At 39.3% G+C, this 18,598-nt stretch overlaps 1 protein-coding gene across 4 annotated transcripts in view; it reads right to left on the bottom strand.

The window, feature by feature from the left end:
* The window catches only part of TAF1 (TATA-box binding protein associated factor 1), a 75,732-nt gene that overhangs the window by 21,420 nt on the left and 35,714 nt on the right, over positions 1–18,598 (bottom strand). For all 4 annotated transcript variants that reach the window (XM_080831194.1, XM_080831195.1, XM_080831196.1 and 1 more), the window contains exons 30-32: positions 17,899–18,021; positions 17,086–17,178; positions 16,918–17,002 (exon numbers count right to left, since the gene is read on the bottom strand). In XM_080831194.1, the coding sequence (XP_080687320.1) occupies positions 16,918–17,002; positions 17,086–17,178; positions 17,899–18,021 (301 nt within the window). The remainder of the gene's footprint in view (positions 1–16,917; positions 17,003–17,085; positions 17,179–17,898; positions 18,022–18,598) is intronic.

Below are 18,598 nucleotides of genomic sequence, written 5' to 3'. Positions count from 1 at the left end.
TTCCCAACAAATGAAATGGAACAACTGGACATCCACAGGCAAAACAAAATGAACCTCAACCAAATCTCATACCATACACAAAAATTAATTCAAAATGGATTATGGACTTAAATGTGAAACACTAAAACTATAAGCTTTTAAAAGAAAATATAAGAGGGAAAAAAACCTTTGTGACCTGGGGTTAAGCAGACTTCCTAGAGATATACCAGAAGTGCACTCCATGAAAGAAAAAAATGTATAAATTGGACTTTATAAAAATTAAACATTTCTGTTCTTCCAAAGATACAGTCAAGAGACTAAGAAGACAAAGACTGGGAGAAAATCTTTGTAAATCATACATCTACCTGATCTATTCCATCTCTTCCATTTCTTGCTACTGTAAATAATGCTACAATAAACATAGGGGTCCATATATATTTTCAAATTAGTGTTTTCATTTTCTTTGGATAAAAAACTGGCAGTGGCATTACTGGATTGTATGGTATTTCTATTTTTAATTTTTTGAGGAACCTCCTTACTGTTTTCCACAGTGGTTACACCAATTTACATTCCCAGTAATACTGCATGAGGGTTCTTTTTTCTCCACATCCTTGCCAACACTCAGTTATAGAATAAATCATATACAGTCATATATAGAATAAGTCAGTCATGGGGATAAGAAGTATAGCACTGGGAACATAATCAATAATATTTTAACAATGTTCTATGATGAGAGGTGGTAACTACACTTATGTGGTGAGCAAAGCATAATGTATGGAACTGCTGAGTCCCTATGTTATACACCTGAAACCAACATGACATATGTCAACTATACTTCAATAAATTTTGGTTTCGTAATTTTTAAAAATCATACATATAATAAAGAACAAGTACCTAAAATAAAGAACCCTCAAAACTCATTAATGCGCACACAAAAAGAAAGCAGCAAAATTAAAACTGGAGAAAAGAAATGCACAGACACCTCAACAAAGAAAATACATGGATGGCACATAAGCATAAGAAAAGATGTTTAACATCAACAGCCGTTAGGGAAATGCAAAATAAAGCCACAATGAGATTAAAGAACGACTCAAATGAAAAAAACAACAATGATAATCCTAAATACTAAAGACAAACTAGATCATTCATCTATTGCTTGTAGGAATATAAAATGGTACAGACACACAGGAGAAGAGTTTGGCAGTTTCTTACAAAACATATGTGTACCATCATCTTCTTGGACATTTATCCCTGGGAAATGAAAATTTATACTCATACAAAATCCTGTACACAAATGTTCACAGCAGCTTTATTTACAATACAAAGTACTGGAAACCTGACAGTCCTTCACTGGGTGAATGGCTGAACAAACTCGGGCACAATGGAATGCTACTAACAATCGGAAAAGATGAACTACTGATACATACAACAACTTGAACAGATCTCAGGACAATTATGCTTAGTGAAAAAATCAATGTCAAAAATATATTGCCAGGGGTGCCTGGGTGGCTCAGTGGGTTAAAGCCTCTGCCTTTGGCTCAGGTCATGATCTCAGGGTCCTGGGATCAAACCCCACATCGGGCTCTCTGCTCAGCAGGGAGCCTGCTTCCTCCTCTCTCTGCCTGCCTCTCTGCCTATGTGTGATCTCTGTCTGTCAAATAAATAAAATCTTTAAAAAATATATATATATAATATATATATATATATATTGCCGAGTGATGCTGAGCATCTGAACATGTTCATATATCGGCATCAGGGAAATAGAAATCAAAACCACAGTGAGATGCCACCTCACACAGGTCAGAACGGCTAAAGTCAACAAGTCAGGAAACGACAGATGTTGGAGAGCAGGTGGAGAGAGGGGAACTCTCTTACACTGTTGGTGGGAATGCAAGCTGGTGCAGCTGCTCTGGAAAACAGCATGGAGGTTCCTCAAAAGGTTAAAAATAGAGCTACCCTATCACCCAGCAATGCACTACTAGGTATTTACCCCTAAGATACAAATGTAGCAATCCGAAGGGACATCTACACCCCAATGTTCATAGCAGCAATATCCACAATAGCCAAACTATGGAAAGAGCCCAGATGTCCATCAACAGATGAATGGATAAAGAAGATGTGGTGTATATATATATACAATGGAATACTACTCAGCCATCAAAGAGAATGAAATCTTGCCATTTGCAACAACATGGATGGAACTAGAGGGTATTATGCTAAGTGAAATAAGTCAGAGAAAGACAAATACCATATTTCATTCATATGTCAAATTTAAGAAACAAAACAGAGCAGCACAGAAGGGAAAGAAAAACAAAACAAGACAGAACCAGAGAGGGAGACAAACCAAAACAGACTTTTTTTTAAAAAAGATTTTATTTGTTTATTTGACAGACAGAGATCACAAGTAGGCAGAGAGGCAGGCAGAGAGAGGAGGAAGCAGGGTCCCCGCTGAGCAGAGAGCCCCATGCGGGGCTCGATCTCAGGACCCTGGGATCATGACCTGAGCTGAAGGCAGAGGCTTAACCCTCTGAGCCACCCAGGCACCCCCCAAAACAGACTCCTAACCACAGGAAACAAACCGAGGGTTGCTGGAGTAGGGGGATGGGGTAACTGGGTGATGGGCATTAAGGAGGGCATGTGATATAATGAGCACTGGGTCTTATATAAGATGATGAATTACTGAACTCTACCCCTGAAACCAATAATACACTGTATGTTAACTGAGTGTAAATAAAATAAAAAATAAGCAGAAACAAAAAAACAAAAAAAATGCTCAAATGTCAAAACTATAAAGATGAAGAACAGATAAGTGGTTGCCAAGGGACAAGACAGTGGTAGGCGCATGTGGGGGGATGTGGATACAGAGAGGTAGCATCAGAGAGTTCTTTTGTGGTGACAGAACAGTTCTCAATCTTGACTGCAGTGGGGGCTACACGAGTGCGTAAACTGCATAAAACTGTACACACACACACAAAAATGAATAGATTTCCTTAAAAAGTGCAAACTGAATGAAGTCTGTAATCTAGTTAATGGTAATATACCAAATCAATTACCCTGGTTTTGATAGTGAACTACAGCTATAAGACGTCACCACAAGAGAAAGCTGAGTGAAGGGTACACAGGACTCTGTACTATTTTTGTAACTCTTGAGTCTAAAATTATTTCAAAAACAATCATGATATAGTCACGAGCAAAGAGCAACTTACAGAATATTATCTCTGAAAATGGCAATTCTTTTTTTTAATTTTTAAAAGATTTTATTTATTTATTTGACAGAGAGAGATCTCAAGTAGGCAGAGAGGCAGAGAGAGAAAGGGGGAAGCAGGCTCTCCACTGAGCAGAGAGCCCAATGCGGGGCTCGATCCCAGGACCCTGGGATCATGACCTGAGCTGAAGGCAGAGGCTTTAACCCACTGAGCCACCTAGGTGCCCCTGAAAATGGCAATTCTTGAAAAAAATAAATTAAAAAAACCCCACGTCATTATTATTTTTTTTAAAGATTTTATTTATTTATATGACAGAGATCACAAGTAGGCAGAGGCAGGCAGAGAGAGAGGAGGAAGCAGGCCTCCCGCCGAGCAGAGAGCCCGATGCGGGGCTCGTTCCCAGAACCCTGGAATCATGACGCGAGCCAAAGGCAGAGGCTTTAACCCACTGAGCCACCCAGGCGCCCCACCACGTATCATTATTAAATGCTTTATTCTAGTACAGAAACAAGCATGGCAAGGATACATATTACCTGAGGTGAATGAAACTATGGGAGATGGGGACAGAAGACAGGCAGAAACTTTAATTTTTAATTTTACATATTTCCATATTGCTTGACCTTTTTATAAGAAATATGAATCTTTTAATTTTTTACAAAAGAGGTCTATCTGACAGGAATGTGAATGACAGGGTAGTAAGTCTAGAGGCTGACTATTGACTGTAAAAATCCAGACAAAATATAATGAGGGCTTTAGTGATTTACCAGAAGTCAGAGATTTATTCAAGGGAAAGAAGGAAAAATAACTTTGAGGTTTCTAGGTATAGCTACTGGGTAACACCAGTGCCCCCATTAAACCCAGACTGCAAATAGTAAAGGACTGAATTGAGTAAAGGAGGGAGGGGGAAAGCTAGGATAGAGAAGGACAGAAGAACACTCAGTGTGAGAAGTATGTCTGATGTTCCACCAGGATATCCGAGAGGAAATGTTCAGCAGGTGGATGGGGATATTGATCGTGGCTCAGAATAAAACTGAGTTATCAGGAAAGAGGTGGCTGCTGAAGTTAGAGGAACAGGCAAAAGGACATTCAGCAAAGGAGACTGAGAAGGCATGATCTACCAGGTAGGAGGAATATAAGAGCTAAAAGTTACAAAGCCAATCATAATATAGTTTCAAGGAAGGAATGGTCAGTGATGTCAAATACTGGGGTGAGACCAAGATAATGACTGAAAAGAGCCAACCATATCTGGCAATTATGTGATCCTATTCACTTGGTGTACTGGACAAGGAAGAAGCCAAATTAAGGCTGAATGAGGCACGAATGGCAGGTTAAGAACAGAAGAGATGTTACTCATTAAAAAAAAAAAAAGAAATTCGGATCATGCTACAACACGGATGAACCTTGAAAACATTATTCTAAATGAAATAAGCCTGACAGAAAAGGACAAATATTCCATATACTCTGATTCCACTTACATGAGGTGCCTAAAAGGGGCAAATTTACAGAGAGTAGAACAGAAGTTGCCAAGGGCTGGTGGGAACGGGAGAATGGGTTTATTGTTTAATGGATGTAGAGTTTCTGTTATGGGATGATGAGGAAGTTCTGGAAATGGATGGCGGTGACGGCTGCACAACATTTTGAATGTACTTAATGCCACTGAATTATACACTTAAAAACAGTTAAAAAGGAAAATGCTTATGCTGTGTACATTTTACCAGAATTAAAAAAAAAAAAAGTCTGGCTGTGAAGAAGAGAACGAGCAAGAACAGCAGCAAGAGGCTGAAGCTGGATTAAGAGAGATTTTATTCTCTTCAAAGATGTGAGAGACTGAAACTTCACATGGGAATATGTGTATCTTGGCCCCAGTCTAAGGAAGGTCACTAACAGATTTAAAAGAAAGAACCTTATTATATAATACTGGCCAAACTTATAGAATAGTCTCAGAAGACTGACTTAGAAATGAATATATGGAAATAGTTTAAGCATTATATTTACCTACAAATAATACTGAATCACCTACTCATATGCAAACGGATTAGAAACCCGAGATTTAATAGCCAGTTAGGGAAGAAAAGAGCACATGTATAATAGCAGCAAAACTTTAAAACTGCATAGGAATAAACTTAGTAACAAAAAGACAGATGCTCAAAAGCAACAAAAACTATAAAATCTATGTATAGGAATAGACTAAAGATACCTAGAAATTATCCAAAGAAGACTGGTAGCCTTTATTGAGTAAAAGAAAATGTGAATAAATGAAAAAGCTCCTAGAGGAAGAAATGTAATATTATAAAGATATATCCTCTCTCTAAATTAATCCATACATTAAGTAAGATTTCAATACTATTTATTTGGGAACAAGTTAGAATCTAACAAAAATGATCTCAGAGTTTATTTAATAATTGAGCGAAGAAAGCCAAGGAATTTAAAATTATAAAGTCTGAGTGATAAGCACAGTGACACTATCAGGTGATAATAGTGCAGATTAGACAAATAGATAAATAATAGAGAACAGAAAACCCCCAAATAGATTCAGGAATATGTAAGACTTTAGTACATGATAAAGGTATCATTTCATTTAGTAAGAAGGGACAAGACTATTCCATAAATAGAACTTGAGACACTTTGGCTAATCATTTGGAAGAGAAAATAAGTTAGATATTTATCTTATACCATAGGATCTAGTTTTAAAAATCGATAAACATTCAAATATTTAAAATATGATAGGCATTAGAAGAGAACATAGTTGGATATCTTAGGGGTAGGAGAGCTCTGTTAAACAATTATACCAAAGACAGAAATCATAAAGGAAAAGACTGATAAATATCTACAGAGAAATGAAGTTTCTTATTTTCTCTGGGTACATACCCAGTAGTGGAATTATTGGATCATATGGTATTTCCATTTTTATTTGTTGAGGAAGCTCCATAATGTCTCCACAATGTCTACACCAATTTGCATTCCCACCAGGAGTACACAAAGGTTCCTTTTCCTTCACATCCTCACCAACACTTGTTTCCAATGCTCTTTAGCTATTCTGAAAGTTTAGGGCAATGTTTCATTGTGGATCTGATTTGCATTTCCCTGATGATTAGTAATGTCTTTTCATGTGTCTATTGACCCAAAGAAAATGAAAACATCAATTTGAAAAGATATACACAGCCCTATGTTTATTGCAACATTATTTAGAATAGTCAAGATATGGAAGCAGCCCAAGTGTCCATCCACAGATGAATGCATAAAAAAGACGTGTTTGTCACACACACACAGACACACACACACACTCTCTCTCTCTCTCTCTCTCTCTCTCTCACGGAATACCACTCAGCCATAAAAAAGAATGAAATCTTGCCATTTGCCCTGACATGGATGGAGCTAGAGTATAATGCTAAGTGAAACAAGCCGTTCAGAGAAAAGACAAATACCATATGATTTCACTCACATGTAGAATTTAAGAAACAAAACAAAAGAACAAAAAAGAGATGGACAAAAAGACTGACTCTTAAGTACAGAGAGTAAACCGGTGGTTGCCGGAGAAGAGGTGGGTTTGGTGTTGGGTGAAACAGGTGATGAGGATTAAAGAATACACTTATCTTGATGAGAGCACTGAGAAATGTACAGAACTGTTTGAATCCTATTGTACATCTGAAACTAATGTAACACTGTATGTTAACTCTACTCCACTTAATAACTTAAGATCTGCAGACAGGCTCCCTTGAGTCTTTGGCTGAACACTAAACTGCACATGTTTAGAATGAGATTCCAGGAGGGGTCCTATAAGCAGAACAACTATCAGAGCTCACACAGGGTTGGGAGTTACTCAAATGAAAGTGGAAAAAAAAAACCCTCCCAGGAGTTTTTTTGGGGTGTTTTTTTGTTTGTTTGTTTGTTTGTTTGTTTACTTTTCGTGAAGTTATTCTGTATCTTTATCTAGATTGTAGGGTCCCACTGAGCACTCTGTAAGTTCAGGCTCTCAGGTTTAATGACACATGATCTACCTATCCTAGGCCTACCTTGAAGATGGCTTATCAGAGCTGATTTTTGGTTTAAAGAGCACTAGAAGTTGCTGAGGGGACGGGGGTAGGGAGAGGGTGGCTGGGTCATGGACACTGGGGAGGGTATGTGCTATGGTGAGTGCTGTGAAGTGTTGTAAGCCTGACGATTCACAGACCTGTAATAAAAATAATTAATAAAACAAATTTTTCTAAGGAAAACAAACAAGAGCACTACAGGAGGAACTTGCTAGGAAATTCTTTGGGAAAAGAAATATTATGAATAGCTTGGTATCACCTACTGGTACAGATGATGCAGTTCACTTCAAATTTAACCAAACATTAAGTATTAACTTATCTTTTACCAACAACTTATGCCTTAACGGTTCTGTGAAGACTGACAAAAAGTTTGGGTTGTGTTTTTCAGAAGGGATTTCTGGATCTATATGCCTCCCTCCTTTCATAGACTTGAAATGTTATGTGCCTTCTGAGACTACTGCAAATAGCTCCAATCCCAAGTTTCAGGTTTCCCTGATTATTAATGCTCTTTTCAAATGCTCCCTGAGCATAAAGAGAGGCTCTGAGATGGATTCGGTACCTATGCGGGAGCTGGAAGGCACAAGTGCTTGAACTCTATTCGGAGTGTGCAGCCCAACACCACCACTTGAGTACAAGGCAGTTCTCTGACATATCCTGCCCCCTTCCGGGTGCACTTGTATGTGGAGTGGTACTCATCTTCCACTCACTGCCTGAAGAGCCCAGCCTCAGTGCTAGCATTCTGGCTACATACCGTATAAACACACACACACACACACACACACACACACACACACACGATAATGCAGGATAAGTTGATGGAGTTATAGAAAATGCTACGGGGGTACCTGGGTGGCTCAGTGGGTTAAAGCCTCTGCCTTCGGCTCAGGTCATGATCCCAGGGTCCTGGGATCGAGCCCTGCATCGGGCTCTCTGCTCAGCAGGGAGTCTGCTTTCCTCCCTCTCTCTACCTGCCTCTCTGCCTACTGGTGATCTCTGTCAAATGAATAAATAAAATCTTAAAAAAAAAAGGAAAATGCTACAGAAATATGTTTATATGTAGTGTGATACTATGTGTGAAGGATCAGAATGGCAAGAGTCAGTGCTAATTAGATATACTCTTCTACTAACTTTGGTAGGGCATAGACCCTATGTGGACCCTATTACTATTAATTAAAAACAGAAGCATGTTCAAATCAACAAAATCAACAAAATTTTAAACAAAAGCAGTATTTTGTGTATGTAGGAAACATCTCATATGTGACTTTCAGCTCCACGATTGATGTCCTTTTAGTACAAAAGATGTCACATTTTGTGTCACAGAACACTACAAACCCTTAACAGCCCTAGTCAGAAGTTTCTTACACTCTCATCAACTTGTTTAGAGGGGAGAGTCAGCCTTCTAGGCTGTCCACTGCTGCTATCAAGTTATTTACTCTCCCTTGGGAAAAAAAAATCCTATTTTGAGACTTGTTCTCTACTGTGCCAGAGGTTGAAAACCAGCTGCCCTGGGAGGTAGACTTGGCCTGCAGATAGAGGTTTTTGACTGGCTCACAGAATTTTCTAAAAAAAATTTCAGTATATTTGCAAATACGTAAAAATTGGGAAATGTCACACACAAATATCTACATTTTCTGCTTCTCTTGAAAAATTAAGACTACCTAGCAACACTATGCTCATTTCCTTAGGACAATGATCAAATGAAGCATAGGACTCTTTAGATGGAATATGTACTCTTCTCATTTACTACAATCCACACCTGGCCCACCTCATTTACATTACTTGCCTCACCTCCCGCAAGCTGCCTGAGTTTGAGATCACTGCTCTTCATCTCTACTCACCATCATGAATCTACTCACATTCACCAAGGACCTACGCACCTGGCAGAGTCTCCTTCTTGGCTCCAAATCCCTCCCCATCATGGTGGGTTACTCTACTGTTCACCTGCACTACCCATCCAAAACCCTTGCTAATTTCATGCCCATGGTTTGCAGTTCCACTCTAGCAAACATATCCAAGGCTGTATCCAGAATGTTGTCTTTAACTGAAAACACATTCACTTCTGAAAGTTTCAATTCCAGTATCCTACTTTTTTCTTCTTTAAAAGATTTTATTTATTTATTTGACAGAGATCACAAGTAGAGAGGCAGGCAGAGAGGAGGAAGCAGGCCCCCTGCTGAGCACAGAGCCCCATTGGTGGGGGAGGGGCTCGATCCCAGGACCCAGAGATCATGACCTGAGCCAAAGGCAGAGGCTTAACCCACTGGGCCACCCAGGCGCCCCCTGGTATCCTACTTTTTAGTCACAACCTTGTATCTGTTCAGTTTTTTCATTCCCTCTGACCTCAAGGAAATGTAAAAGCCTGTAAGCCCATTAATTTCTATTTTCCAATCTATTAAGCCTCTCTTGGCTTTAGTTTTGGCCCTCATCAGCCCCCATGCTTTAAAAAGTAAGGTAATGTATACAGAGTGTGGTACATCTCCCTCCATTAGCAATTGTATTTAAAGATGGAGGTTGGGGGATGATATAAAATAATTTGGGGACACCTGGTGGCTCGGTCAATTAAGCATCTGATTCTTGATTTTGGCTCAGGTCACGATCTCAGGGTCCTGGGATTGAGCCCCATATCAGGCTCCCTGCTTAATGGGGAGTCTACTGTGCCTTTCCTTCTGCCTCTCCCCTAGCTCATGATTTCTCTCAAATAAATAAATAAAATCTTTTTAAAAAATGAAAATAAAATAATTTGTAAGAAATGTGAAGTGTGTAAAAGTACAGGTAAGTCAAATGCAAACTCAGATTAACTTTTAAAGATAAAACGTGAATTTCCAGGGCGCCTGGGTGGCTTAGTTGGTTAAGCATCTGCCTTCAGCTCGTCATGATCCCAGAGTCCTGGGATTGAGTCCCGCATCAGGGTCCTTGCTCAGCAGGGAGTCTGCTTCTCCTCCCTACCTACCACTCCCCCTGCTTATGTGCTCCCTCTCTCTCCCCAACAAATAAACAAAATCTTAAAAAAAAAAAAAACAACCACGACTCTTGATCTCTGGCTTGTAAATTTGAGCCCACATTGGGTATAGAGATTACTACAAAACCACGAATTGCAAAGAAATTTCAAGCCTTTGCAGAGCCACTATGGGATATCCCCCAAACCAGATACTATATAATCACAATCCTCTGCTATAAAAGGGTCCTTTGGTGACAAAATATGAGAAGCTCCAACTTCAACCTTTCCCCCACCTTGCTGACACCTTCAATTCCCAATCTTTCCAACACATCCAGAAAACAAGATCCCAATCCTGAATCATTTCTATCATCTGCCTTCTTAGTTCCCCGACAATTAAACAACTATGCGAATTGATGCTGCTATAAAAATGAACAGTCTCCAACATGAGCTGGACCCTCAAAGGCTTCTCAACAGTTCTGAAATGTCTCTAGTCAGCTACTTTTCAAATTTCCTACAACAGATAATTCAAACCCTTATCAACATTTCTCTTCAAATTCCTTCTCCCACCACCTCACCCACTGTCAGCCGAAGACCCTATTTCCTACTTTGGAGAGAAAATAAGAGGCTACCCAGCAGAAACTTTCTCAGTGTCTATCTTCCCACCTTCCATAAGGACCTCTCCTCATATCTTTAATTTTCTTTCCTTTCACCTACACGAAGGTACCTTGTCCAAATGTCTTCATCCCTTTCCACATATCGAGTACAGTTTTCCTGCTTCCCTTCACAGGCAAATTTCAGTTTCTACTTCCTCACTTCCCATTCATTTGTATCCTCTGTAGTTTGGTTTTTGAAGATTTTCTTTCTTTCTTCCTTTCTTTGAGAGAGGAGAGAGTGTGAGCAGGGGGAGGAGCAGAGGGAGAGGGACAAGCAGACTTGGCACTGAGTGTGGAGCCTGAGGCAGAGCTCGATCCCACGACCCTGAGATCATGACCTGAGCAGAAATCAAGAGTTGGACACTTAATGGACTGAGCCACCCAGGCGCCCCTGCAATCTGGCTTTTGATTCTAACTGCCTCACTGAAACAACTCTTCTAACAACCATTCTCTCTGGTTTTCCATGTAGCACTTGACCTGTTGGCCACCTTCCTCTTCTCTTGGTGTCCAGGTCTTACTCTCTTTGGTTTTTCCTTGTTTCATTCTGGCCACTCCACAGTACTCTCCACCTGATCTCTTAAATTAATGTTGGAATTTGTCAAGTCTATTCTCCTCCTACATTCTCTCTAAACTAAACAGTGGATCTTTTTTGGGTTACATGCAACTTTAGTAATCTGATAAAACTATGGCCTTTCTACCTGGAAAAACATACAGCCATATTTTACATACAGCATCAGGAGTTCAAGGAATATACCCTAGTCCCTATCTGAGCTCATCTACTTCTACTGTAACATACTGCTGGTCTGAGAAAATATCTGTATTTACAGTAATGACTTCTCTTCTGAGCTTAGGACATGTACATAGCCAACTATCTACTAAGTCTTCACTTGGATGCTCTACGTCAATACAACACAGCCCAAACTGAACTTGACCACTTTTTCTCCAAAACCACTTCTCTATTTCCTATATTAGTCAATGGCACCACCAGTTACCCAAGTCAGAATTCTGGATGTCATCTGATTTATACATCCTTTCAAAAGTGGATTTTTTCTTTTGATTATGAAAGTATTGTGCGCTCAACTAAAAATATTCAAACACCTAAGCACAAACAAGTACGAAGTGAAAATTATCCTCCATCTCTCCCTTTAGTAACTCTATTCTATTCCAAGAAACAGTGACTGATTCCTTTAGATGGGTATGTGCTCTCCAATTCATCAGTCCCTATTGTGCCCATTTCACTCATACCTATCTGGCCTTTATAAGATCTGAATTTGCAACCCTTTCTGTACATACTGTCGAGTAATCTAGTTTTCAACAATATATCCTGAATACGTTTTCATATCAGCATATACGAATACACCTTATTTGTTAGCTAATCTACCATTTTGATAGCTAAGCAGTACTCCATCATATACAGGTTCCATAATTTATTTAACTGATTTCCTACTACTGGATATTCCATGTACTCCCATGTTTTTGCAATTTATAGTTGGCTCTTGAACACATGGGTTAGGGGCACCAACACCCTGTGCATCGAAAATCCACTTATAACTTCTGATTCCCCAAAGACTTAGCTACTGATAAAGATCCTACTACTGACCAGAAGCCATACTGAAAATATTAATAATCAATTAACATGTATTCTGTATATGTATTATATACTGTACTCTTACAATAAAGCCAGAGAAAATGCGATTAAGAAAGTCATAAATAAGAGAAAATACATTTACAGTTCTCTACTGTAAAAAAAATCCATGTATAATGGACCTGCACAGTTCAAGCCCATGCCGCTCAAGGGTCAACTCTATGATGTTGCAATTATAAACATACGTGCCCTTAGACAACCTGTGTGTGGAGTATTCCTCAGAGGTGAAACTGATCAAAAGTAATAAACATTTACAGTCCTTTAAAAAGTGTATACCTGGGGCACCTGGGTGGCGGCTCAGTCAGCTTGCTTCTCCCTCTGCCTGTCAACTGCCCTGCTTATGCTTGCTCACTCACTCACTTTCTCTAACAAATAAATAAAACCTTTAAAAACAAACAAATAAATAATAGAAAGTTTATACCCATTCATGTTTGTATCCAAGAACATGAGTGCTTTCCATCATCTTGAATTCTCCCTACCCTTGACCCACCCCCGAGTTCCAACCATTTATGAAAGTATCAGTTCCACCTCCACAAGAGATACTTTCCCCATATTTCCTTTTTTTTTTCTTTTAACTACTTAACCTTGGCTCAAGCTCTCAGTATTTTTTTAAAGATTTTATTTATTCATTTGAGGGAGGGAGAGAGAGATAGCATGAGTGGAGAGGAGGGGCAGAGGGAGAGGGAGATACAGACTCCCCACTGAGCAGGCAGCCCAATGCGGCACTAAATCCCAGGACCCCAATATCATGACCTGAGCCGAAGGCAGATGCTTAACCAACTGCACCACCCAGGTGTCCCAAGCCCTCAATCTTTTCAACTTGGACTATTGTCAACAGTTTCTCTATTGGTCTCTTTATCTAATTCCCCTCCTACTTATCCTTTAGATAGCTTCCAGAATGACCTTACTGAAATACCTGATATGATCCTCTTTCCTTTTAAAGGCTTAGTGTGACATAGTAAGGCCATTTGTGATCTACCCCACCTACCTTGAAAAACTCATCTCATACCACCAAGTAGCTCCCACTCTTCACCCTAGTCAAATCAACTATTTGCACTTTCCTATCCAAGGCACACTCATCTTCTTTTCTGTTTGTGCCCTCTGCCTGGAACTTCTTCCCCACCCTTCTCTACTTTACTTTTTGGCTAGGCACAGGAGGTACTGAATATAGAATTAGCTACTATAATCATCATCCTTCAAAATTCAAAAAACCTGGGGCGCCTGGGTGGCTCAGTGGGTTAAAGCCTCTGCCTTCGGCTCAGGTCATCTCAGGGTCCTGGGATCGAGCCCCGCATTGGGCTCTCTGCTTAGCAAGGAGCTTGCTTCCCTTCCTCTCTCTCTGCCTGCCTCTCTGCCTACTTGTGATCTCTGTATGTCAAATAAACAAATAAATAAATCTTTTAAAAAAAATTTCAAAAAACCTCTAGAAAGAGCTTCCTGCCTTTCATACTAGTAGGAAACTTGGAAAACATGCAAAAGATGAAAACAAAGAAAATCCTAACTCTACATCTCAGAAAAAACCACAATTTTATTATCACACTGATGTGTTTCTTTCTAGTTTTTTCTATGCATATGTAGCTTTTTAAAAAAAGTGTAACGGAGATGAAGTAAGTTTTGTGTTCTGCTTTTCTCACTTAACATTGTGAATACTTTTGTCATTAAATTTTTTTTAAAAAGAGCACTCAATCTTTATATAATAATCCATCATACAGATGGCACAATAACTGATCATTCCCCCTACATTAACCATTCAGGTTATTTCTCATTAATATAAATAACACTATCATGAGTATCTGTCCACATCTCTTGATTAAGGCAGATTAGTCTACCATGTTGTATATACCATGTACATATACACGTACATTAAACACTTACGTGCCTTATTTTACTTAATACTCCCAACAGCACTGAGGAGGGTACTGTTATTTTTCCCATTTTACAGACAGGAAAGCAAAGGCTAAGTTACTTGCCCAAAGTCACCCTGCTATTAAGTGGTGGGGCCAATATTCAAATTCAAGCCTACTTCATTATAAAGTCTGTTCACTTAACTATTTTTAAGTCTCTCAATGCTGCCAAAGAGCTTTCCAGAAATGTCTTACAAGTTTATAATGCCAACAGCAATATGTGACAGCACCTGCCTCACAAGCATTCAATACTTCCATTAAAAAGAAAAATTGAGTGGGGCACCCGAGTCGCTCAGTGGGTTAAAGCCTCTGCCTTCAGCTCGGGTCGTGATCGCAGGGTCCTGGGATCGAGCCCCGCATCGGGCTCTCTGCTCAGCGGGGAGCCTGCTTCCTCCTCTCTCTCTGCCTTCCTCTCTGCCTACTTGTGATCTCTGTCTGTCAAATAAAAATAAATAAAAATTAAAAAAAAAAAGAAAAATTGAGTTCATCTAATAGGTGGGGAAAAGATACATATTTAATTTGCATTTCTTTGATTACTGGGTACAACTGAATATTTACTCATGTTCATTAGCTATTTAATTTCGGTCTTCTGTGATTTGCCTGTCTGCCCTTTGCTCATTTTCCCCTTAGCATCTTCTGGGTTTTTCTCGTTGCCTTATATTAGCTCCTTTTACTCTGCCTTATATCTTACGCCAGCCATCACCAAGGCCAAGCAGGCTTTCTGTAACACTCTTGCTTTATCACTTGTTACAATCATTTTCAGACATCTGTGAGCCTCCCAACACTTCTTTTACCAGTATTCTGGCTACAGCTTTAGGTGTTTTTCAGGAGACAATAATGGAGATATAACTGACCTGACAGAGGACACTTCCACTCTCTAATTTCAGATGAGCAGTAAGGAGAGCACAAGGGAGAAAGCAGAATCTTTTAAACCACCTTGGATGAAGAAAAATGGAAGGCTCATCTCTTACCACCTTTCCTTAACGATATATATAAGTTCTAGCCAAGTATCGTTCTCTGAAGTGCGCTGTTCTTTCATTCCTCCATGGCATTAAACATTCTCTTCTCGATGCCCACTTCCTCATCTGTCTTTCTGGCTGTCCCTTCCTTCACCACCTCCCTCCAAATTCTCTGTCTCTTCTATCTAGCAAACGTACAGCCACACTCACATGGATTTTTTAGTTGAGACCTCGGTATGCTAGGCAATTCTCTCGAATGCCCTTACCTCCCGCTTCTTTTTTTCTTTTATTAACATATAATGTATTATTTGCTAGGGGTACAGGTCTGGGATTCATCAGTCTTACACAATTCACAGCACTCACCATAGCACATTAGCTCTCTCTTCTGTTTTGCTTAAGGAATTATATGAGATCACCATTTCACTGCTGAATGCCTCAGTTGTCTTTCCACTTAGGATAAAGTAAAATCTCTTAAACATGACACAGAGCACACACAAGGGTCTCTAGGATTTGACTCCTAGAGACTTCTACATGTAACGAGTCATTCACCAACATAGACACATAACTGCAACCCCAATAACTTGTTTCTTAAGCCTATAATATAATTTCAGGCCTCTGTATCTTTATATACTGCTCGCTGTTCTCTGCCTAGAATGTTTTCTCCTCCACGTTCTTTGCCTAGTAACTCCCCCCACCGATCCTTTAGAATTCAGCTTAAGATAACTCTCTTACAGAAAGTTTCCTCTAATTTCAATTTGATTTGATTTAAACAGCCTGTCTCTGTGTCCCCTCTGGCACTCTGCATGTACATCTAGCATAATACTTCTGTAAATTTTCTTTTCTGTTTCCCCAAATAAACTACAACCAATCTGGGGGCAGAAATCATCTACGTTGATTTTATATTTGTAGCATTTATCAGAGCCAGCATGTATTAGGTGCTCAATGTTTACTCAACAAGTGAGTCATCCAAAACCCATCTTTATTAGCTTATTTATGAAGCCTTCCCTAACCTTTAGGGGAAGGTGCTCCTTTATCTCCTCTAGTGCACTTTGTACATCCTTCTAATACAGCCCTTGCTTGTCAAGCTGTATTTAACAGTCTCCCTCCATCAGCTGGACTGTGAATTTTGTGGGTAGAGTGACTGTCTTTCCCACCAGTAGATTAAGTAGTCAGCACAGAAGTTAAGTAACTAGCTTGGCATATATTATCGCTTTGTGCACTGACCAAAAGTCCATGCTCTGAGGAAGCTCACTCTGGTCTATAGTCACACATTCCCTTAAGCTCCATCTAAGGCCTGGAGGACAGGTGAATTTTCACATCTCATAGGAAGCGGTGTTGGCTCAAAGCCCAAAGCAATATCCATTTGATATTTCTCTTCTCATTTTTCTGTGCTTTCTAAAGTATAAGAAAATAAATGCACATTGCTTTTTTATCATTAAAAATTATTAGCAAAATTTACAAAACACACTAAAATATGTGTCCACTTTAAAAAAAAAAGCAGAGTACTGTTCAAGGATACTTCATGCAATCAAATTTTAATGATGCTAACTAACACTGGATGAATAGAATGATGGAAAGTAAAAGAAAAGCAGAAATACCCACCATTATACTTAACACTGTTGGCCAGAATAAGGTTGACATCATCTAGAAAGCTCTCCCGACTCTGGTACTTGTGCTTGGAGATATTCTGTGATTAAAAGAATCAGGGGACTCAGATATATGTACAAATCTACTGGCTTCCAAAAAGACATTTTAGATCAAATCACTCACCTTACGTATAGTCTCTAAATCCATTGGACTGACGATCACTTTGTAATAATCTGGAACAAACTTCTTATTAACTGGGTGATGAAATGGCCAAGACTATAAAACAGAAAGCACGAGAAATTAAATGGAAACCATTCTTTATACTGGAGATTCTTAACCTTCGTTGAGTCACAGATATTCCTAAGGTTCCCCAAAAAAGCTATAAAACCCTTTTCCCAGAGACACATAATCACACAAAATTTTGTCTATAACTTAAGGGGTTCATGGATTCCTTTAAGGAAGAACCCCTGCTCTATTCTCACAATTAAAACTTCTTATACCCCAGTCGCATCCAGAAATTTTATAGCATTAACACATATATAACATATGCCTAGAACACAAAAGGAAATTCAGTCCAGCATTCCTAAGAGAGAATCATTACCAAAAACGGATACATACAGTCAACATGGTAGCCATGCCATAAAGTTGTAAAAGACAAAAATAGATTAAAAAGACAACAAACAATGGATGATTAAATAAACTGCCATCTGTCAAGAAGCACCTCTCAATCCAAAGCCTCCCATTAGCTGTCATCCTAATTTCTTTCCAGGGATATTCAGGAGCTTTCAACAACAGGAACAAAGAAATCTCTCTATATCCACGGGTTCCTGGCCTCTGATTTTAATGATCAAGCAGTCATACGGCAAAAAGGTCAGTTTTTAAAATTATATGCCAGTCTGAATTTACAAACACTACCCTCCAGACTCCCCAACACACGCACATCCTACTGTCCTTTCCCTTGCTATCTTCACAATATTTAGCACAGAGACTACTTACATCTGGAACTGCCATCATTTTCTGGGTGACAATGTTGTCCAGGATGAAAGAAAATGCTACTTGGTCATCATCATCCAGCAAGGGGTTAATAGCTTTCTCTAAACGAGCCAATTTATCTTCTTTCTGATATGAAACAAAGCAAAGGAAAAAGAGGTTTCCCTGAGGTGTAATCACTGCAGAAACTTATGGATAATTTATGGTTCAGTTGTCTATTGCCCTTGCCCAGAAAAGCCTAACTTTGAATTCTCAACTTCAGCTGTAGGCAGAAAGTCGAAATGAGAAATGATATTCTAGTTAAAGGATCCAAAGGGATGTACCAGCCACTCGTTTAGGTATTCTATCTTCTATTTTTGTAGATCACCAAAAATATACATCCCTGGAAACTGATAACTTAGGTCTCAGAATAAAAACATTTTCACCAAGTTAGGTTTTAATATAACACTGTTTTTGCTATAAACTATTGCTAAAAACACTGAACATATTGTTGATTAGTGACTTTTACATAAGGGAATCTAACCCAATAAATTTGTTTCAGGGGCGCCTGGGTGGCTCAGCCAGTTAAGCATCTGCTTTTGGCTCAGGTCATGATCTCAGGGTCCTGGGATCAAGCCCCATGTGAGGCTCCCTGCTCGGCACAGAGTCTGCTTGTCCCTCTCCCTCTGTTCCCCGCCCCCCCCCACTGCAAATAAATGAATAAATA

The sequence above is a fragment of the Martes martes genome (assembly GCF_963455335.1).
Source record: "Martes martes genome assembly, chromosome: X".
Classification (NCBI taxonomy): Eukaryota; Metazoa; Chordata; class Mammalia; order Carnivora; family Mustelidae; genus Martes; species Martes martes.
Note: the sequence above shows the minus strand (reverse complement) of the source record. Positions and strands in the feature narration are given on the sequence as shown.